At 44.8% G+C, this 22,907-nt stretch overlaps 1 protein-coding gene across 1 annotated transcript in view; it reads left to right on the forward strand.

Moving 5' to 3' along the window:
• Nucleotides 1-22,907, forward strand: part of OTOA (otoancorin) — a 93,511-nt gene that overhangs the window by 33,936 nt on the left and 36,668 nt on the right. The window contains exons 13-22 of the mRNA XM_049788154.1: nt 1,345-1,512; nt 3,487-3,627; nt 5,223-5,281; nt 5,446-5,563; nt 11,945-12,018; nt 14,819-14,954; nt 15,887-16,077; nt 18,060-18,153; nt 19,100-19,229; nt 22,247-22,434. Coding sequence (XP_049644111.1) covers nt 1,345-1,512; nt 3,487-3,627; nt 5,223-5,281; nt 5,446-5,563; nt 11,945-12,018; nt 14,819-14,954; nt 15,887-16,077; nt 18,060-18,153; nt 19,100-19,229; nt 22,247-22,434 — 1,299 coding nt within the window. The remainder of the gene's footprint in view (nt 1-1,344; nt 1,513-3,486; nt 3,628-5,222; nt 5,282-5,445; nt 5,564-11,944; nt 12,019-14,818; nt 14,955-15,886; nt 16,078-18,059; nt 18,154-19,099; nt 19,230-22,246; nt 22,435-22,907) is intronic.

Here is a 22,907-nt window from a genome sequence, read left to right on the forward strand (position 1 = left end):
TTCAGTATATCTCCTTTGCCAGTGAACCTTCCCACCACCAATGCCCCTCATCTTCTTCCTTCCCCACCTGTCTTTAAGACAGGCATTCTATTTCTCTCACTCACTACCATTGTCATGATACTTGTTAGTGTAGTTATTTCTCAAATTGCATTCACCAATCTTTGTGGTAAGCTTCATATCATGCGCTGGTCCTTCCAGCCCTCATCTTTATTATCTCTGGGTATTATTATTATTATCATATTGTCTTATTTTTATTAAATCTTACACATGAGTGAGATTTATTCTATCTCTCTCCCTCTGACTTATTTCATTCAGCATAATAGTTTCCATGTCCATCATGTATAGGAAAATTTCATGGCTTCATTTTTCCTGATGGCTGCATAGTATTCCATTGTGTATATGTACCACAGTTTCTTTAGACACTCATCTGTTGTCAGCCATCTGGGTTGTTTCCAGATTCTGGCTATTGTGAATAGAACTGCAATGAACATAGGTGTGCAGAGGGCATTTTTGCATTGTGTTTTTGTGTTCCTAATGTATATCCCTATGAGTGGTATAGCTGGATCATATGGGAGCTCAATTTCCAGTTTTTAATCTCCATATTGTTTTTCACAAAGGCTTGACTAGAGTACCTTTCTCCCCACACCCCCTCCAGCACTGATTGTTCTTGTTCTCTGTGATGTGTGCCAGTCTCTGTTGCGTGAGATGCTACCTCATTGTTGTTTCGATTTGCATCTCCCTGTTGATTAGTGATGTGGAATATTTTTTCATGTGCCTTTTGGACATTTGTATTTCTTCTTTGAGGAAGTGTCTGTTTATTTCTTCACCCCATTTTTTGATGGGGTTAGATGGTTTTTCTTGTAAAGTTCTATCAGGACCTTCTATATCTTTAATATTAGCCCCTTACCTGATGGGTATTGGGTAAACCTGGAATTTAAAAATGGGGTTCCTCCCACTTGAAAAGGTTGAGTTCAGAATGACCACCAGAAAGCCCACCTGCTCAGTGGTGACATGGATATTTGCTATAAATATTTTCTCTTTGTGTCCAGGTAGCCTTGCCAAGGGGCCTTTCAGATCTCCTTTTCTGCCTTCTCTTTCTTAAAGGGGGGCATCTCCCTTCAGGAGAAGGGGTGGGGCCTAGTTTTCCTCAGAGGCTTGGTGCCTGGAAGAGGGAGGGAGAGTCTAAGAGCACCAGCACCCCCTACTGGGAAAGGGAGGAAGCATCTGAGCGCACCAGCGCCCCTGCTGGTAGAGGGAGACTGAGCACACTAGTGTCCCCTGCTTGGGAGAGCTTTGGGGAGCGTCCAGGGCATGGAGCTGAGCCTCAGTGCTGGGCCTCCCCAGGTCCTGTCCTTCCACAATGTGAGCCAGCTGGGTGTGCTGCTGCCCGGGGTGGGCACCCAGGCCCTCCACACCATGGAACGCAGAGACCTCGCGCAGCTGCTTCGGAGCACCAGCTCCCTGCATCTGTCTGCCCTATCTTCTGCGCAGCAACTGGGTATCTTCAGCAAGGTGAGAGTTAGACCCTGGGCTTCGATGATGGGACTGGGGGAGGCATCTTATGAACCTGCACCCCTTGACTCATGTCATAGTTCTCCTCAACACTAGCACATCAGATCAGCATTCAGATCACATCAGATCAGATTCACAAAAGAATCATTTTTGAACTTAAAAAAAAGGGGGGGACATTTTTGTTGGTGATCAGCCCAATGGTATGACCTGATGGTGTGGTGCTCAGCACAAAGGAGCTCCGAGGGCTACCAAGGGGGTGTTTAATGACTACATGGTGCTGTCTTGAGAACTCAGGGCCTTACTTCTGACAGGCACCACTGGAATTGTCACACCTGGTTCCTGAACATTTGCTTTTTTTATTTTTTTCTTATTTTTGGGCCACACCCAGTGACTCTCAGGGGTTAATCCTGGCTATGCACTCAGAAATCACTCCTGGCTTGGGGATCCATGTGGGATGCTGGGGAATCGAACCACGGTCAATCCTAGGTCAGCTGTGTGTAAAACTCCATACCGCTTCGGCCCCAACATTTGCTATTTTTTGAACTAAAAATGATTTTAAAATTCATGGAACTAGGAGCTGGAGAAATAGCATGGAGGTAGGGCATTTGCCTTGCATGCAGAAGGACGGTGGTTCGAATTTTGGCATCCCATATAGTCCCCTGAGCCTGCCAGGAGCGATTTCTGAGCGTAGAGCCAGGAGTAACCCCTGAGCACTGCCGGGTGTGACCCAAAACAACAAAAATTCATGAACTAGTACAACAGCTAGAGTGCAAAGCTTCCATATGCTGGATCCAAGTTCCATTTGTGAGGCCCCCAAAGCATCCCTGCAGACCCCCCCAACACAGCTGGGGTGACTAGCCATTCCCATCACTCCAGGATCTAAACAGCATCACATCCCCAGTCCCCTACATTGAACAGATAACCTGGTTGACTAAAACTCTCAGGTGGGTCTTCCGGACCTCCTGAACATCACTTCAAAGCTGCTTCACCCCCCAAATCTAATCAAATCCTAAAGTTTCAACACATTTCTGAGAGCCCGGCTATCAGCCCCAAGTCACTGCCACATTCCATTGCCTTATGTTCTCACTTGGGCCTTCGAGTCTTCTGGTCATACAGGCCAGCTGTGCCCAGTGAACAATTGTTATGAGTTGATTCACAAAAGACTCACCTGAGAGCCGGAGTGTTAGCACAGTGGTAAGGCATTTGTCTTGCAACTCAGGACAGACCTGGGTTCAATCCCCAGGATCCCATATGGTCCCTCGAGCCAGGAGCAATTTCTGAGTGTCTAGCCAGAAGTAACCCCTGAACATCACTGGATGAGGCCCCAAAGCAAACAAACAAAAAAATACAAAAGACTCACCTGAAAAGGCTGACACCACACAGAGGGTGCGGTTAAACCAACTAATGTGGGGTTCAGGACTGAGATGCAGGCTTGGGAACCTCTTTTTTTCCTATTTATTTAACTTATTTATTTTTTTTTATTAAATCACCATGAGACACAGAGTCAAACAGTTGTTGATAGTTGAACTTCAATTATAGTGTTCCAACACTCTTCACAATGTTCATTTCCCATCACCAATGTCCCTAGCATCTCTCCTGTTGTTCCATCCCCACCTCCTTTCCTGCCTCTAATGGCAATACTTTTTCTCCTCCTCCTCCTCCATATCATTTTACTTCCTTTCAGCACTGAATTCTTGTCCAGAGTGATCATTTCCAACTATGATGATCATAATGGTCCTTTCTCTGTCCTCACTGCACTTCTAAGACATTATTTCTATTGAGTCCACTTCCTAACTTGGAATGATTGAATTATTGAGCCTCAGTTTTCTTGCTTAGAGGACAGTGGTTGAAGACTGTCCCTACCTTTGAAGGCTGCTGTGCAGACCTGCTAAGTTTCCTGGTCTGTGTTGGGCCTTTCTTCAGCCGGTATACCACTTCCACGCTTCTCATTCTGTTTCTTCTCTCTTTGGGCAGATACTGGAAGCAGGAGACAGACCTTCAGGCATTGTGGAGATCCCAGGGGCTCTCTTCAAGCAAGTGTCTCTCTTCGATTTATGGAGGGAACCTGGACTCAATGCCACAGTCCTGAAGGAAAAGGAGCTTAGGAGGAGTCAGGTACTGGTGGGGTGCTCTGCACCAGGGTTCTAACAGTTGGTGCCTGGTTTCTGGAGAGTTTTGTCTGAAGGTCACACTGCTAAGAGGTTAATTCTGGGGCAAGTAAACTCAGAAGGTGGAATGGCTTGACATATATTTGGGAAGCTTCTTTTGTTAATTTTTGGGGGTCTACTTCTCCCTTAGCCTTAGTGTTGACATGTGGAAAATCAGGGTCATTTTCTAATAGGATCAGTGATAGGAAATGTAGCTTCAGAGACCAGGCACTATGCTGGGCACAGAATTACCCATGTTAGACTGCAGTGCCAGTTTAGGAGGAGTTGAGGGGTACATTGCCTGGGAGCAGGGCTGGGGACCACCCCTCCAGGGGCTGTCTAAGATGTGTGGAACCGTGAGGCCCAGCCCTGGTGCATGAGAGGACAAATGCTTAACTCTCTCCCACCCCACTGCCTGAGACCCATCTGCCTGGGTGGTAAGTGATGTTATAACTATGATTTCCATCCCAGGCTCCACCCCCCTGGGTAGGAATGTGATCTCATTTGACAGAAGAGCTCTTTGCAGCTTAAAGAGCTGGCCACTCTTGATTTTCTGACTGGTCCTGACATAAGTATCAAGTCTTTCTTTGAGACGAGACTCAGACAACAAGGGTGCATGTGGCTATGAGAGATCTGAGACTGTCAGAGAAGGCAGAAAGGCAGACAGACATCGGGCCAGGTGTGCTTGGAACTGACAAAGTCTGGAGGGGGTGAGGAGCCTCTGGGGGAGACTGGCCTTGCTCAACCTTGATTTAGGATCCCAGCCCTCAGATCCGAGGGGAACACCAATGCTTTTTCGGGGGTTGCTCAGGGGCTGTTCCTGGTGAGGAAGCACCTGCAGTGAGGGTTCCTGCATGCAAATTCTGCACTCTAGCCTGCAAAGTCTGCACTCTAGCCCTCTGCACCATTTCCCTGGCCCACATTTCTATTGTTTTTAGCCACCAGATTTGTGGTCCTTGTGTGGAACTCTCCAGGAATCAAATGTGAGACCACCCCTGGGTGCTGGATTGAGCCCAGGGCCTATCATGCCAGGGATATGCTCTATATCCTGAGTCATATCTTTAGCCCATGATTTTATTGTTTTTCCATGTGCATGATTGAAACTCAGCCCATGCAAGTGCCTCACATGTGACATGGACTTTATCACTGAGCTGCCTCCTGAGCTCGGGCTGTGCTTTTCACCAGAGGCTCAACTGGGGGACACTTTGCTTCTGAACTCTTTTCTGGGGGGGGGGCAGAATCTGTTTTTGTGAGTTGGTGATGAATGGCCTGCTCTGACTGCTTACAGTAGGAGCCACCTCAGGCCACAGAGGCCTCTGGATAATCTCTGCTCCGGGACCCCTCCCATGACTGTCTCTCTGTCAGTCTGTCACCTGCTGTCTGCATCTTCAAGAACAGCAATGATTTTGCTGTTCTCACTAAGACAGAACCTCAGGTCAGGTCGTGTGCCCATATAATGTAGTCCTACCTTGGCAGCATCAGCAAGCTTCAGTCTTCCCATCTATAAAATAGGGTTATAGCCCATTCCCCACAAGGTCCTGTCATGATGTTTTGTTCCTTCAGGCCTTGTTCCTGTACGAGCTCCTGTCAAGCACCACAGGAAGGCACGAGGAGCTCCTCAGGTAGGCAGAGACCAGCCTGGAGATTCTGAGTCCTTTGGGGTCTGAGTGGCCCTGTTTCTGAGTTGAGAAAAGTGGTGAGTCCTGAGTGCAGCCTGTGTGAGAGCAGATCTGCCTCATCTGCCTCTTCTCTCCCTCCTCTCCTACGGCTCCCTCCTCTCTTCCAGCTCGGGGCAGCTGATCAAAGGCCTGACATGCTCCCAACTGGCGGCCATGAGCAAGGACTCATTTCTGGCCCATTTTCAGGATTTTGAGAACAACTTTTCACTGCTGTCTCCACATCAGGTATTGATAAAGCATGTGTCTTCTGTTGTTTCTCTCTCCTTAGCTGCTCCGCCAAGCTCTGATGGCCCTAGTCTGCAGATACTGTTACCTGATGATTTTGATGCAGTAATGATGTGCTCAAGAACACTGGATGCTCAAGGCTATTCCTGGCTCTGTGCTCAGGAATGCCCCCTAGAGGTGCTTGGGAGAACCATCTAATATATGATGCTAGGGATTCATGTAGAATCAGCCACGTGCAAGGCTGCCAATCACCTTACCTACTGTACTGCCGCTTTAGTCCTCAAATTCTTTTCTTTGCTTTGTTGGTTCTTGGGCAACACGTGGCAGTGCTCAGGGATTAATCCTGGATCTGTGCTCAGAAATTACTCCTGGCAGGCTTGGGAGACCATATAGGATGCCAGGGATAGAACTTAGCAGCAGTGTACAAGGCAAATGCCCTACCTGCTGTGCTATTGCTTTGGCCACATCTTTGTTTGTTTGTTTGTTTGTTTGTTTTAGAGGGCACACCCAGTGGTACTCAGGATTATTACTGGCTTTGCACTTAGGGATCACTCCTGGTGAGGCTTGGGAGACCATATGGGGTACCGAGGTCTGATACTTAGGTAGGCTGTATGTATACTATGTAAGTATGTAAGTATACTAAGTATACTTAGTATCTACTTAGTATACTACTAAGTAGTAGTATATTACTTTCAGCTTTCAGCTGATCCCAATTGGCCTGGACCTGGAAATAAGTCTGTAAGGTAGAATGCTCATTTCTGTGTGCTTAAGACTCTACTCCCAGAGGCTGATGGGTCCCTTCAAATTTTTTGATCCCTCCCCAGGCTGCCTGGGCTGGAAACAGTACTCTGAGAGAATGGTTTTATTTTCACAAAAAACTTTCTTTTTTTCAAATGGTCATGGAGATGTTTTAACCCTTTGGGGAACCAGAGGTGGAAATGAACTTTTCTGAGGATTGCAGCAAGTTCAACAAGCCTGGGAGACAGTATTTGGACTTGCAAGTTTCTCTAGTCAGCTGTATTGTGCCCTGAGCAGGTGAGAGGGAAGCAGAGGCTTCACTCTCCCAGGGGACACTGGAGCCACAGCACAGTAGGTAAAACATTTAGCTTGCATGTGTTGGGTCCCATTTACTCCTTGACTGGTTATTGATGGATCCTCAAAGAGCTCCGAGAATGAGAAATTGATCCTCAATCACCTAACCCCTTGAAGGGGGAAGAGATCTTGGTAATATTTACCTGCAGCAAATAATCCACATAGACAAGAGGGTAAAAGGGTAAGAAGGTTGGATACAGAGTCCTTTGTCACCTTACTACCAGCTCCAAAAACCTAGAGCCAGCTAATAAACTCTCCCAAAAGACCCCAGCACCTCGCCCCCAAACTATTTATTAGGCTCTCAACAGCACCCCCATCTGGAGGGCAATAGGTGGGTCAACAGGCAGAGATAATAATCTTATGGAAATGCTTTCTTTTATGACATGCATGTAGCTGACCTGGGTTTGATCCCCAGAATCCCATATGGTCCCCCACATGGTTAGGAGTGATTCCTGAAAGCAGCAGTCAGGAGTCATCCTTGAGCACTGCGGGATGTGGCCCCAAATAAAAAATAAATCAGTTTCTTGCATCACCCTGGACAGAGCAGAAGTCTTCCACACACCAAAAAAAATAAATAAATAAAAAATAATAAAAAAACCCACCACCGGGAGAGTAATGATCCTGAGCAAAGACTAGAGTTGATCCCATGACAGTATACTCCAAGGACGGAGAAACCCCATATCGCATAGAGCAAGTGAATTCCTTTTCGAATGACCCCAATATTTACTGTGCCAGGGCAGAAGGGAAAAAAAAAACACACAAAACCTTGGACATTTATATATATATGTATATGTATATGTATATGTATATGTATATGTATATGTATATGTATATATATATTACCTTCATTTATTATTGTTATTATTATTTTTATTTACCTAGCTATTTTGGTCGATTTCTCTGTTTGGATGTGATTATTGAAATCGTTGTCCCCAGATATCCTTATTTATTTATTTACTTTTTTTCTTTTCTCTCTTCCTTTTCTTTCGAGAGGGGCTACGCCATGTTTCTTATTTCAAGACCACGGCGTGTTTTTTTTTGTTTTGTTTTTTGTTTTTTGTTTGTTTTTTGTTTTTGTTTGTTTTGTTTTATTTTGTTTATCTATCTTTTGTGGTGCTTATCGATATAGCTGGAGTCCTCACTGGATATTTGACACTTCTTTTGGTACTGGTGGAGTGTTTCACATTCTTTCCCTCACTCATTTCCCAAATCGATGATGAGAACCTCTAGAAGGATTCTGCCCATCTTCGGGGTATTAGACTTTTACCCCCAGTTTATATATTTTCACCTTTTCAGGCAAAACCACGCAACTTGAACTAGCTAGCCCTGCCCCCACTTAGAGGGGGAAATCAGGGAGGCATCAAGACCAAACTGATGCAAGACTACTAAGTAGTAGGTTAGATACAGAGGGGACCACATATTCTAGACGCCCTGGGGGAGAGGGAAGAGGAAATGGGAGGTAGGACAAAAACGGAGGTGTAGGGAGGACAATTTAGGGATGGGAATCCCCCCTGATTTTATGTAAATATATACCTAAAATATTATTGTCAACAATATGTAAGCCACTATGATCAAAATAAAAATTACATTAAAAAAAAAAAGTAAAAAAAAAATCAGTTTCTCAGTGAAGAATTCTTACCCCCAACCCTAGACCCCAGGAAGCAGACAGCTAGGACATCAAATTGTTGCAGCTCATTGAGTGGTGGGGCAGATGTGCACAAAGTTGGCAATGAGCCTGGTGGGGCTCAAGGGTAGGAAGAGTTCCTTTCTGCCAGATGAGTAAGTTTGAGATAAACTGTGTATCCAGTCAGTATTCCTGATGTGTAAGGAGCACAGTCCTCAGGCTGTGTTTGAGCATGAAAACAAAAGCAAAGAGCCAGGGGCCAGAGTGATAGGACAAAGTACAATGGGCAGAGTCCTGGTCTTGCACAGGGGTGTTAGATGGGAATTTGAACCCAGGCACCACCTGTGGTTCCCCTCTGCACCCACCCCTGCTCTCTGGCATTGGCTACCAGGAGTAAACCCTGGCACTGCTAGATGTGGCAAACAAACAAATAACAAACAAACAAACAAAAAACCCCAAAAAGCAAAAAGTCAGAGTAAAATTTCCCCTAGTACAGTTCTCCACAGGGACCTTTGGGCTGGATCTGCAAACAATTTTGCAGAATAGCAGTCCAAAACAGGTTGCTAGAATTGGGGGTCCTGGAAACTGGCATGCAGAGGCTGGGATGCAGCTTAATACCCATGCAGGCTGAATATAGTCCCCCAACCATGGTTATTTAGCAGGGAATATGGCTGAATGAAGCAGGTGTATGGACATGCCCAGACTTCCTTAAGGCTGTGCTGGGCCTTTCTTCTCACCACATCAGCTCAGAAAGAGCTTGCATACTGCCTTCCTCTCTGTGTGGAATTTTCTTGAAAGCAGGTTTGGAGTGATCATTTGCATCACTACCTCGATTCCTAGCGAGAACTATTGAACAAATTCAGTTTGTGACTGACCATAGGGCTGGAGCCAGAGTCCCTGAGAGGAACTCCAGGTTCCTCCAGGAGTTGCCCCCTAGAATATGACTTTTTCCAGGCTCTCCTTAGTTCCTTTAAATCTGTCAGCACATTAGTGGGTACCTCCACCTTCACACCTCACAGGTCTGTTGAAAATACATTATCATAAAACATAAAGCAGAGTAAAATTTTCCCTAGCACAGTTCTCCACAGGGACCTTTGGGCTGGATCTGCAAACAATTTTGCAGAATAGCAGTCCAAAACAGGTTGCTAGAATTGGGGGTCCTGGAAACTGGCATGCAGAGGCTGGGATGCAGCTTAATACCCATGCAGGCTGAATATAGTCCCCCAACCATGGTTATTTAGCCCCTGCTGACCACAATGCTGAGATGCGATCTTTACCACACTGCAGGGGAAAGTTTGCTATTGACTTAGATGCTTATTAACTTGTAAGTAATAAGTGAGTTCATATGAAGAGAGTTTGGCCACCTGTTTATATATATGAACTTATATAATATATCATATTCTGTATATCTCTTGTTGAAACAAAATTGTCACTTCGTACAGTGTTTAGATGTACTATATCTTGCCTGCCCAACAAATCCCCATTTGGGGCATCTATCTGGATTAAAAGACAATAATAAGCACTTTTTATTTATTTATTTTTTGTGTGTTTCATCTAGTGGTGCTCAGGGATCACTCATGGCAGGGTTTGAGGGATCATACGGGGTATTGGGGAATGGAACCCAGGTTAGCTACATGCCAGGACTAGTGCCCTAATCCCTGTGCTATCTCGCTGGTCCTGAATTTTTAAAATTGACTTGAGCAAAAATCAGCTACACGTGTGCTGTGTTTGAACAGAAGCAGTTAGGAGTACTTGCAGAGAAAAAGTATAAAAATGAAGAAGAAGGGACCGGAGCAGTGGTGCAAGCGGTAAGGCATTTGCCTTACATGTGCTGACCTAGGATGGACTGTGATTTGTTCCCCTGGCGTCCCATATGGTCCCCCAAACCAGGAGCGATTTCTGATCGCACAGCCAGGAGTAACCACTGAGCATCACTGGGTGTGGCTCCCTCTCCCCCCACAAAAAAAAAACAACAAGAAAGAAACAAATAAGAAATTATTCTTTTAACTTTTTTAGATATGGTGCCACCCCGAGTGATACTGGGATGGCTGGTATTTGGGGATCATTAGAGTTAGAATTCTCAGGGGGCATACAGCACTGGGGATGGATGTTATGGCCTTCTTAGCGTATGTTAGGAATGCACCCTATCACATGAGTTATCTCCCCAGCCAAGAAAAAGTACAGTTAAAACTTTTTTTTTTACAAAGTTATTCATAGTAGAGTTTCAAACATAATATAAAATACATAATGTCCCAGCACCAATCTTACCACCAGCATCAGTTTCCCTTCACTGTGTCCCCTGGTTCCCTCCTACATTCCAATTGGCCTCCTTGACAACCATTATTTTTTTGGGTCACACCTGTCAGTGCTCAGGCGTTACTCCTGGCTCTATGCTCAGAAATCGCTCCTGGTGGGCTTGGGGGACCATATGGGATGCCAGGATTCGAACCATCATCCTTCTGAATGCAAGGCAAACACCCTGCCTCCATGCTATCTCTCCAGCTCTGACAAACATTAAAAATTTTTTTTGGGGGGGGGACCACACTCAGTAATGCTGAGTGTGTAAGTCCTGACTCTGTACTAAGGAATTACTCCTAGGGGTGTTTGGGGGACCAAACGGGATCCCAGGAATTGAACCCAGGTTGGCCAGGGCTCTTGTTATCATGTCAGCCTGACAGACACATTTTAAGTTTGTTTAAGTTTGTAGTTTGGGTCTCCTTGCTGCTAACAGCTCTCAGGCTCTGAGGTATTGGTCTGGGATCCACCACAGCCTCTGAGGTGTTGGTCGGAGATCCATTTCAGTGCTCCTCCAGCATGTGCCCGATCTGCCTTTTCTCATTGTCCTTCCATTCCTTTCTGGCCCTCTCCTCCATCCTATACATTAGGCAAAGGATAACCAAGATTTCTCCACTTATTACCTTACAACCGCTTGTCCTTTAAATCTATGTCATACGATAAAGGAGATCATCTGTATAAAAAAAAAATCAGGATTTATTTTTTTTCTGGCTGAAAGCCCAATTGGCTGTTTGTCCCTAGCTACTTGGGGCATTTCTAGGCTTACAAGGGCCCCTGACATTTGCCAACTCCATCCAGTGAATTGGTTGTACATTTAATGAATATTTCTCAGTGTGTGAACCTCCTGGACTGTGATTATAAACAAACCTGTGGAGAGATTAGCTTACTTATATATGCATACATCACATACATACACATTTGTGATATATTTATACTCTATCTCTATCTATTATCTCTCTCTGTCTCTACCTACGTACCTACCTATCTACTATCTATCTATATCTATCCATCAATCTATCTAGTTAAATGGGCCACAATAGGCAGTGCTCAGGGACTGACTCTATGCTCAGGGACCATTCTTGGCAGTGCTCTGGGACCTTCTGCAGTGCTGACAATTAAACTGAGGTTGATTTCATAGAGGCAATGCTTATCCCTTCACTAACCTTAACCCCTGTGCTCTTTCCAGCCCCAGCCTACACACACACACACACACACACACACACACACACACACACACACACACACACACACATATATTATCATTGTCTTGCTCCTGTCCTCAGCCCTTCACCACCATCTGTGCACAGAAAGTACATCTGTGTTTGCTTTTCCTACCAGCACTAACTGCCCACATCTGCTTAAAATTTTAGGTGAACTGTCTGGCCTGGAAATACTGGGATGTTGCCAGGCTCTCGATGCCGCCTTTCCTCTTGGCTGTACTTCCGTGAGTGAACATGGGACCCCCCAGTCAGAGTGGGGGGGGGGGAATCCCCCTGAGTTGGTGATTGTCTCCCTGCTAGGTTTTGGTGAATAACAGGCAGCAATGTGAAATATATTAATTCTATAAGAGCCAGGACTGAGATTCTCAGCCCCACGCAGATACTTACATATTTATTTTTAAATTAAATTTTGATTTTTGTTTTTATTGAGTCATACCAGTATTGCTTAGGGATCACTCCTTGGGAACCATTTTGGGTGCTGAGGATTGAACCCAAGCCAAGTCAACCACCTGCAAGGCAAGCGCCCTACCTGATATTCTGGTGCTCCAGACCAGATAATCAGATATCTTAAACCCATACCAAAGAAACTGGAATCTGAGTGGACCCAGTGAAACTCTTCCTGTCTGGACTTGCCATGCCCAGCTTTCAGGAGGATCAAGGGTACTGGGACCATGGGGACTATCCTGGGATATGTCAACATTGTATGGGGGAGGAGAACACCCTGCTTTTCTAATATGACCCAACATTTTCTATCCTTTTATCTTCCTTTCCCTCTTCTTTCTCTTGATGCAATTGTCTTCATTCATTTAAAACATATTTGTCGAGTGTGGTCTGTATACTGTTGTCAGAGATAATAAGCCATGTATGCCAATCTCCTAGGAGGGTGGTTTCACAAGACAACTGTGATATAAAATTAATATTTGATTGAAAACAATAGAACTTAAACTTGTTAAAAAGGAAATTAAGGTATAGCTAACTGGAAAGTTCAGGAAAGGGCTTTAGGCATGGATGAATCCAGGGACTCAGATGACATATTCTGTTTGTCCTTTGGCCAGCTTTCCTCTTTAACCTCCCTTCAGGCATGCTTCTTTTCCTAGATGTGGCCCCTGGTAGCATGGTTATATTTTCTAGGACAAAGAAAGAGACCCTCTTTGTTTTCTCAGTGTCAGTTCTGGGCAGGTTCACATTGGCCCAGTTGATTTGTTCTTCTTGAACCAATTCATGAGGTGAGAAAGATGAGTCACTTCTATGGGTTTAGGTCTGTATCACCCACCTGGGGCTAGAAGTGAAACAGGTTCCACCTCATACCAGAGTAGGGAAATTCGTGGGGGACTCTCCATAAAATGCAGGTGCTATTTGCATGATCTGGGTAATGAGCATGAACACGTGGCACATCACCATCAGGGGTTCTGAGGGCACTGAACTAAAGCTCAAAAAAATGAATGAGCTGGGCTGAGAATTCAAGTGGACCCTCTTGGTTGGGTCCTCTGTGTTGTAGTGAGGAGATTGATGAGCTCTAGGAAAGTAATTGGTGGTGGTGGAGGTGGACATCGGCAAAGTTGCTGAGGAGAGAGGCTCACAGGGAAGATTCAGGCAGCTCAGGGAGACTTTCCTGAGGCCCTAGACCAGCTCTTTGTTGCTCTGGGCTCCACTCTCTTCCTTTATTTTGGGAGCAACATCACCACAGATACTACAGAAAGAGGAAGAGGGAGACGGGAGCTGATGTCTGTGGACTGGCCTGGTGCTATGTTTCTGCTCATTTGTCTCAGCTGAATAGCTCAGCCTTAGAAGTGTGTGTGTGTGTGTGTGTGTGTGTGTGTGTGTGTGTGTGTGTGTGTGTGTGTGTGTGTGTCCTATCTAAGAGAACAAAGTACCCTGAGCTCAGGACCTGGCCCTTTTGCTTTCTTTACAGCCACATATACTACTCAGATAGTGGAGGCTCTGTAAATACTTGCAGGATGAATGAAGAAATAAATAAGTGGTGTCAGGAATGGAGAAACAGGAGTAGACTTTGAGTACTACTAGTAGGAGAGCAATGGCAGATAATGACCCAGCAGTGTCAGTGTCTTTAAAGAACTCGCAGGAGGACAATGAGGGCAAGAAGATCTCAACTCAGCCAAGCTACCTTGTGGGTCGAGTGGTTCTTGTTAGTCCATACTTTATCACTGTATCCAGGGAGGGAAAGCATAATTTCCTCTAATGTGAGCTATCGCAGTAGTAAGATTTTGCTGAGTAGGACTGTTTTGGTGGGTCAGAAATCATCCCTAGTCAGAGCAACAAGTTCATCAGAGAGATAGAGGGAGGGAGCAAAAACATATGATATTGACCCTTGTGAGAATATAAGGTTAAAAATTTAGGTTCTGGTCCAAAGACGGAATTGAGAGTCATTTCTCTTACTCTCTGGATTTCACCTCATCTTTCTTTATCACTTTACATTTTTCTCTTTTGTTTGTATCTTTCAATATTTCTTTTTCTTTCTCCTCTCTTCCTTTCACCTGTCCTTTAGCTAACATGATTTATGAGATTTCATTCTTTGATTATTCTTATTGAGAACAAAAGTTTGTTTCCTGCCAAAGGGAGCATGAAGGAAAGGTTCTTCCAACTCAAAAAAGCATGATGGAAAGCTTGTTCCTCACCCATAAAAGAAAAGCATGATGGGAAGTTTGTTTCCCATTCAAGAAAGAGGAGCATGATGGGAAATTTGTTCCTTTCCCATTGGAGAAAGCATGATGGGAAGTTTGTTCCCATAAAGAAGAGCATGATGGGAAGTTTGTTCCTTTCTCAAAGAAAGGCATGATGCGAAGTTTCTTCCTTTCTCAAAGAAGAAGAGCATGATAGGAAGTTTGTTTCCCCACTCATAGAAGAGAATGATGAGTCCTAGGTTTACCACTTGTTTAAAGGAGCCATAGACTCACTGGGAAGACTGTCCTTTGAGGAATATTTCTCTCTTGAACTCTTTGCCATGCACACCTGATTTCAGGCCTGATTACAGAATCCTTTCCTTGTCGTCCCATCTCCCTCTAGTGCTCGCTACTTGGCTTCTGTCGCTGCCTCCCACTGTGTGCCTTTACTGATCAGTCTGGGAAAGAGGGATTTGAACTCCTTGGTCTTAGATCCCCACAAGAAGAATTTGGTCCTCAGGAAAGTGCAGCAGTGCCTGGTAAGGAAATGCTTCCTGGTGACACTTTCCTGTGTCCCTTCCCTGTCCTGGCTATTGGCCCTTTTACAGAGCCCTCAGGAGATCTTGAAGTCTTATACCTGCAATGCCAAGAACTCTGACTTGTGGGTCTCAAAGCTGATTCTGTGGCCATTATCTGGGGCAACCCTGTCATTCGTTATGAACATGCCAGCCCAGGGCACAGGTGAGAAGAGGCCACTTTTGGGGATCTGGAAAGTGCTGTATGTACAGGGCCTGGGTTTTAGACACATTTCTGATAATGATGGACTCTGTGGTTCCAGGAAGGTCACTTCTCCTCTGAGACTCAGTCTCCTCATCTGTAATGTGGCTCTGATAGCATTTCCCAAAGAGAATTATCCAAGTCACTCAGTAGGTAAGATCAGATGGTCCTCAGGCCCAGCCCTATTGCCAGCTGGCAGTGTGTCTGTAAACAGGGATCACTGTGGGCACTGCCTGCACTCATTCATTGTTAGAGATGGACAGTGACCTGTGAATACCCAAATCAGACCCTGTGGGCAGTAAGCACTTAATAAATATTAACTAATTTGTCCTTTTGTAACAAAAACTTTCAAGCCTTTTGAGGGTCAGATAGATGCTCCAATGTGGTTCTTATTTATTTATTTTACTTTTTTTGACTAGAATAGCCAATAAATTCTAGTTTCTCCTCTTTACAATAACAATGGCCAAGATGACCAAATCCCTTTTCTTTGTTGTCATGCCCACACCCCCATGTGGATCTCTGACTTCTGTTTGTGCCCTTGGGGTAGAATCAGGCCCTGTACCTCTTTCCTATTTATGGCTGGGCCAGAACTTCGAGTCCTAGAACCCTGATGAGGTTCAAGGTTGGAAGCATTATTAGGGGGTCTTGAACTGAGCTGGCTGCATCTTTCTGTCAGCTGCCCTTTTGATTTCAGAATCAGTCTATTGCTGATGAGTATGATGTGGACATCGTGGGCAACCTGCTCTGTCACCTGCCAGCAGCCATCATCCACCGGGGGGTGGCTCCCAGGGCTTGGAGTACAGCCCTGCATGGCTTCAGACACTGTACAGACCTGGGCCCTGAGCAGAAGGTGGCACTGAGGATCAAGCTCCTGGAGCAGTTTGGGTGAGGAGGGACTGGAATGGGCTCTCCTGCCCTCCAACATAGGGTCACCTTAAGGTGACAGCAGAAATGGTTGTTCTGTAAGACTCTCACCTGCTTGTTACTAGAACCTTGAGGCAGATGGAAAGGGAGCAAGGTTTGACAAGATGGCACCTTCCTTGGCAGTGGAGGCGTCACTACTATTTTTGGTTTTGAAATGATGCCAAGAACATAAATAATGGAGTTTCTGTTGGCTCTGGATAATATGAGCTTCTTGGGGGACAGTGTGGGAGAGTGTTCAGAAGCTGAGCCAGAACCTCGGGGACAGTCATTCATCAGTCAGGGGCTAATCAATGACTGGAGTGAGCACTGCACCTCGGACGCTGTGTTCTCATTGAAGAGTATAGTCTTGGAGGCTGGAGCTCTTCAAATGTCTGTATCATCTACTGACTGGAGAAGCAGCTTGATCTTTTCAGACTTTAATTTTTGCTTTAGTCCAATGGAAAGAGTAAGAGTCCCATTAGGGGTCTTGCGATAATTTCTGTTTGTTTATCTTAGAGTCATACCTGGTGGTGCTCAGGGCTTATTCCTGGCTCTGTTTTCAGGGATCACTCCTGACAGTCTCAGAGGACCATATAGAGTATCAGAAATTGAACTCAGGTCAGCCCATTTCAATGCAAGTATCCTATCCTAATGATTAAATTAGCTTTAGGCGAGTAAAGGAATTGCCCTGACACTTGTCATAAAGCTGAGCTTGAAAACAAATGCTTTAGCATGAAGATTGAAGAGCTGTCGGTTTATACAGTTAGATGTAACCCATGACAACATGGAGTTCTGATGTTAGTGGGATAGTAGCTTGAATCAAAGATATAGGGTGCAGGCTGCAGATTGCATTAGCAATGTCATCAGATAGAGTGAACCCCCTTCACCATCAAGATTTGTGGACCCTATGAAAACAAAAGTGGATTCTGACTCAAGCTACTAAGTCCAAGAGGAAATTTTATCAGAAAAGACTAGTGGAGGCTGTACAGCAATAGTATAGTGGAGAGGGAACTTGTTTTGCATGTGGCTGACCTGGATTTGATCCCCAGCATCCCATATGGTTTCCCTTAGTACTACCAGGAGTGATCCCTGAACAGAGTCAGGAGTAAGCCTTTAGCATCGCTGAATATGGCTCAAAAACACAAAGAAAGAGAATACTATGCGGTGACAAATAATAAATAATGTCTATGTTTGCTGCTCCATTGAGGAAGGGAAGGAAGGATATTCTGTGATGTAACCTTTACACAGTTACAGAAATTAATCAATTCAATTCAATTCAAGCTAAAATGACAACTTATTGCATTCAGAAATGAAATTTAATGGAAAATTCATGAATGGATCCAGAGGCTCCAGTCATCGAATTTGACATGTGTTCAGTTCTGTGTTTCTTGGTGGGGGTCTATGTTTTTTCTGCCTGGTGAGAGGTAAAGCTTCAATATGATCTTTGCTGAGGATAGAGGGTTTCATTAGTGGTTCCACCAACATTCCCAGGCATGACTCTGATTGGTCAACTTGCATCACATGCCCATTTTCTTGGTCAAAGAAGTGGGACCAAGTGATAGCCTTTCCAGGTGCAGAGAGAATCTATTTCCTTTTCTTTTTTTAAAAATTTTATTAAGACCAATGGGAATTACAAGTCTTTCACAGTTTTATTTCAGGTACATAGTAACAGTGAATTAGGGCCATTCTCACCACCAGTGTTGACCTCCCTCCACCGTAGTTCCCAGCATGTCTCTCATACCTCCACCCTTAGCCCCCTGGACTGCTAGTGTAACAGGCCCCTTTTGTGTATAGCTTGTTGTCGTTTGGGTTTCTTGATTCTATTGTCGTTGACTTTGGTTTGGATATTTAGGTCTGACCAGTTTTTATTTCCAGAGGGTCTGTTTCTTAATGAAAAAGATGTTGGAGTTGGGGCAAGGACAACAACATACTTTTGCAATTTATGGCTTATTCTCTCCACTCAGACCCCCACAGAACTGGACATCGGAGACTACAAAGGACTTAGCACCCTTTCTAGTGCTTTTCTCAAGGGATGAATTAAGCTCTATAGCCACAAAGGTAATCTTTGAGTTCTGTCTTTGGAAGGTTGAAGGAATTTGAGAGGGAGCAAAGGTATAGTCAAATCATACTCCGTTGGGCTTGGTTAGATGTGAGTACTTAGATTGAGAGACGCCTAAGGCTCAGGAGAAGAGAATGTGACAACAGCAAGGTGAACCCTGGGCTGTCCTCAGGCAGATGTGCAAAGCCTGGAAGCTGTCATGTGCTCTTCCTCTGTTATCTCTGTGCTTTTCAAACATGTCCATTTGAGAGGCCTTATCCCTCCACTGTCATACACACATATGGAAACACAGGTCTAATGTGAGCAGCCATGTGTTGTGCACTTCTAGAATCAAAGGACAGTTGTGCTTGGGCTTAGATTGATATAAGAAGCAATGATCAAAGGAAATGTCCCCAAGGCAGTGGTTTAAATCCCTGCTTAATGTGCTTTAAATAATATCTCTCCCCTTTTCTTTTTCCTTTGTGGTTATTGTGATGATCAGAGGTTGCACACACTTGGTTATGTTGTCCACTGGAAGTTGTACTTTTTAGCTGTGGTGTCACATACCTCTGGCTGTGTTATCCCTAATCTCACACTCTCACCAGATTTTGTTTGTTTGTTTGTTTGTTTTTGGATCACACCTGGCCGTGCTCGGGAGTTACTCCTGGTTCTGCACTCAGTAGTAGCACCGGCAGGCACAGGAACCATGTGGGATGCCAGGATTCAAACTACCTTCTGAATTGGCTTCGTGCAAGGCAAACACCCTACCATAGCATCAAGGGGTCCCAGAAGATAGGGACCATGGGAATTACACTCATAGGTAGTGAGTGGGTCACAAGGGATGTAACTCACATACAAGCTTTATGCTTGCCTGGCAGACACTTTTACCTCTGAGCAGCTTCTGGCCACAGTCCAACAAATGAGCTTTAATATTACTCTTTCTTTCCCCTTCATCTTCTCCACCAGTTTCCAGATACCCTTCAACAGACAGCTTCCATGATGACAAGGACCTTGCCTCCCCAGGAATTCCTTTGGGCTGTCTTTGAATCTGTTCAGAGCAGCAGCGATGGAAACATCATGTCTTACCCTAATCCTGGTGAGTATTTGGGGGGAATCTAAGCCCATGCTCTGATGTAATCAATGGACCCAAGACATCTTCTGTCAGGGGACTGGATGGAATGTTTGTAAGGCAAAGAATATCAAAGACACACAGATCCAAGAATTGCATCTTTGTAGGCTCAGAGTGATAATATAGCAGGGAGGGCATTTACCTTTTGCACAACAACCTGGGTTCAATCCTCACTATCCTATATTGTTCTGCAAGGATTAATTTCTCAGCACAGATACAGTTACATAGGAGTAACTCCTGAGCACCCCCAACAAAAAGAAGTGCATTTTTGTAAATTGATGGAATCACATCCCATTCTCTTTACCGAGGTGTATTTATCAGGCTCATTATATTTATAGAGGGAAAGATGTGTAACCAGCATTTTGAAATAAAGAACCTACATAGCTACATGGTATCATGACTGTTGCTATGCTTACAGCAGATGGGCTGGTTTTGAAGCTGGGCCTGCTGGTTTTTGGCTGTGGCTTTGTTCTTTAAGTTCTCTATGTCTCTGTTTTCATTCTCTTGAGAACTGTGGACAATGATGGACCACATGAAGTTAGTGTGAGGCTTTATGGATAAAAACTATAAGTATGCAGACAACAGTCCTGGTATATAGGAAATGCTTAATATGGACAGACATTGTTTTTCTTCCTGTTCTTATTCTCATGCACCTATCAAGAATTGTGTTGGGCTGGAGGAAACAAAGCTAACAGACCCAATTACAAACATGATAATAAAAGTTGATGGTCCAATGCTTGGTTCTTGTCCCATGCAAGTAATTTTGAGCCCATTTATGGGAACTGGACAGATATTCTTGCCTTCAAAGTTTCCTCTTACCTGCAGTTCAGCCTGGAAGGACAATGCTTCCAATGTGGTGGGATTCTAAGGAGAAATACTATATGGAAGAAACAGTCAGGAGGGTTGGGATAAAATTTATTATTTCTCCTCTTTTGGGAGCAGCATTGGGTCATACACAACAGTGCTCAGGGATGACTCCTGGCTCTGAGCTCAGGGGTCACTTCTGGTATGGCTCAGGGAACCGATGTGGTGTCCGAATTAAACTTGATGTGGTTACATGAATGGCACATGTGATAATCTTTGTACTATCTCAGTGGTCCCTGTCTTATTTCCTTTCCTTTTTTTTGGTAGGGAGACACACGCAGTGGAGCTCAAGGCTTCTATCTCTGCTCTCAGGGACCACTTCTTGCCTGCTCAGAGGACCATATAACGTGCTAAAGATGGAATATGGGTTTACCACATACATTACAAATGTCCTACCCACTGTATTATCTCTCTGCCTGTTTCATCTTCCTATTTCTTGATAAAGGAAATGGAAATCAAAAAAGATTATTATTTTAGGGGGCCAGAGAGATAGTACAGGGGATAGGGTGCTTGCCTTGATCCTTGAAACTGCTTATGGTCCCCTGAGCCCTGCCAGTAGTAACCCCAGAGAGCTGCCAGGTGTGACCTCAAAACAAAACAGAAACAAGAAAGAAAATTTTGTTTGTTTGTTTGGGTCACACTCTGTGATGCTCAGATGTTACTCTTGGCTCCTCTGCATTCAGGAATTACTCCTGGTAGTGCTTAGGGGACCATAAGGGATGTTGAGGATTGAGCCCAGATTGGCTGTATATAAGGCAAAACAACCTTCTTGCTGTACTTTCACTCTGACCCCAAGAAAGACACTTTTCAGAGTCTTCAAATTAATCCACAGCAGCTCTTGGATTTGTACCTGAAGCTGGTGGTGTTCCACTCTGGCCTCACAGCCTGCCAGTGTCACTCTCTTCAGTGCCATCCTGCTCTACAGGGGAACATGCATTGTTCATTTTCAGGACTGTCTGCACTTTGGGGGACTGGTTCTGTTACAGTGCAGAGTTCTCAGTAGTAAAGACTTGCATGCATTAGTGTAAGCCTCTGATAATTGATGATTTACCACTTGGGTTCCTTTTTGTGAGCTTTTTGTATGTATGTGAATTATTTTAGCAGATATAATTATTTCGGCACCTACTATATCTAAGGCCCAGGAACAGAGCAGTGATAAGGCCAAGTCTCCACTGCACTCTTTAGTTACCTAATTCTCTTGGATTCTCTCTTCACCCTGAATCCTGTTTTCATAGGAAAATGGGAGTAGGATGGGGGCCTAGGAGGGAGGGTCTTATGCACTTCAAATAGGCTATGATATTGATGGTTAAAAACCCTTGGCCTGGTGTACTTGAGCTTTTTAACTAGACAGCATTGACTTTTCATTGAAGGTTCTCAGAGGAGGTCTCAGCTGTTGGGCATGGGAGTAGAGTTTATTAGGAGCTGAGCTTATTAGCCTCCCTGAGGTTAGTTGATAAGATAATAGACTGAAAGTGTGCTTAGGACAAGAAACCTTGGGTTTTGTTTCTGATTGGGGCCTGCATAGATGGGCAAATACAGTCCCTCTTTGACCATAAACACTGGTTTACCTAGAGCAGGTTCAGAGAGTGAAATGATTGGTTTTCTCCTGTTGTCATGGAAAATGCTTCAGGGCCATTTGTTCCTCCTGGGAAGTGAAGGCCAGTGTCCCCACTAAGATCTTGAATGGATGCTAAATCATCCTCTCTGCCCTGGCTTAGGAGTGCTTCTTCCTCAAGACCTTGGGAGTTTTAATTCTGTGTTAGAAACACAAATACACGGATGGTGGAAGGTCCTAGAAATAATCAGAATATTGCTCAGACACCCTATACAATCCTGAGGGTGTTCTCTGTAAAGACAACAATCCTTCCAGAACTTAAAAGAGACTGTATCTTCACTTCATGATGAGGCAACCAAAGCACAGAAGAGTGAAGTAAACTTGGATCTGACCCTAAAGCTGGTTCATTCGTCACCCATCCGAATGCTCTAGAATGCAGACTTTATTCTAAAGGACATTCATGGGAGAAGCTGTGCTGCCCATTTCAAAGGAAAATCCCCCTTTTCTGAAATTCTCTCTCTCTGTCTCTCCATCTTTTCTTTCCTTGTAGCTCCCCGCTCTTCAGGCTGTCATGAAGCCATGACTCTGTCCTCTGATGCCATCTTCAGGTTGGGGGAAGCCAATGCCTGCTGGACCCCCCAGGACCTGCTCTGCATGGAAGCAGATGTGTTCTCCAGGAATGTGGAGCTGCTGGGGGCTGTCAGAGCTTTCAACAAGGATCAGCTGATGGCCCTGAAGGAGAAGACTATCCAGGTAAAGCCTGGTAAAGAAGGGCCCCAGATAGGGCCCCAGAAGGGCCTCAGTGCATCTTTGCAGGGAGCCTCAGAGCTAGCATTTACTCACCTCAGCCTTGTGGATATTTCGGCATTGGCAGAGTTTGATGTGCAGTCTGAAAATGGAACATTGTTCAGTTTTTCTAGACCTCCCTTGTTAAGGAATGAGATGTACCATGCCACTTAATGGATGAGAAGGAAGCCTCCTACTTTTGACTACTTTTGAAGAAATCTACACACCCTGAATGACATAGTTGTTTACAATGGAATTTCAGCCCAGTGCCATCATCCATGTCTCCATTCCTTCGCCACTGACCCCAGATTCCCTCTCACTCCCCAAATTGACTTCACTATCTCCATCTGACTATCCTTTGGTCCCAGGCTGACCATATTCTTGGGTCTAGTGGTTGAGTCTATACAGATACTTCACTGCCACACCACAGATTTAACTTT

Source organism: Suncus etruscus, chromosome 15 (assembly GCF_024139225.1).
Source record: "Suncus etruscus isolate mSunEtr1 chromosome 15, mSunEtr1.pri.cur, whole genome shotgun sequence".
Taxonomy (NCBI): Eukaryota; Metazoa; Chordata; class Mammalia; order Eulipotyphla; family Soricidae; genus Suncus; species Suncus etruscus.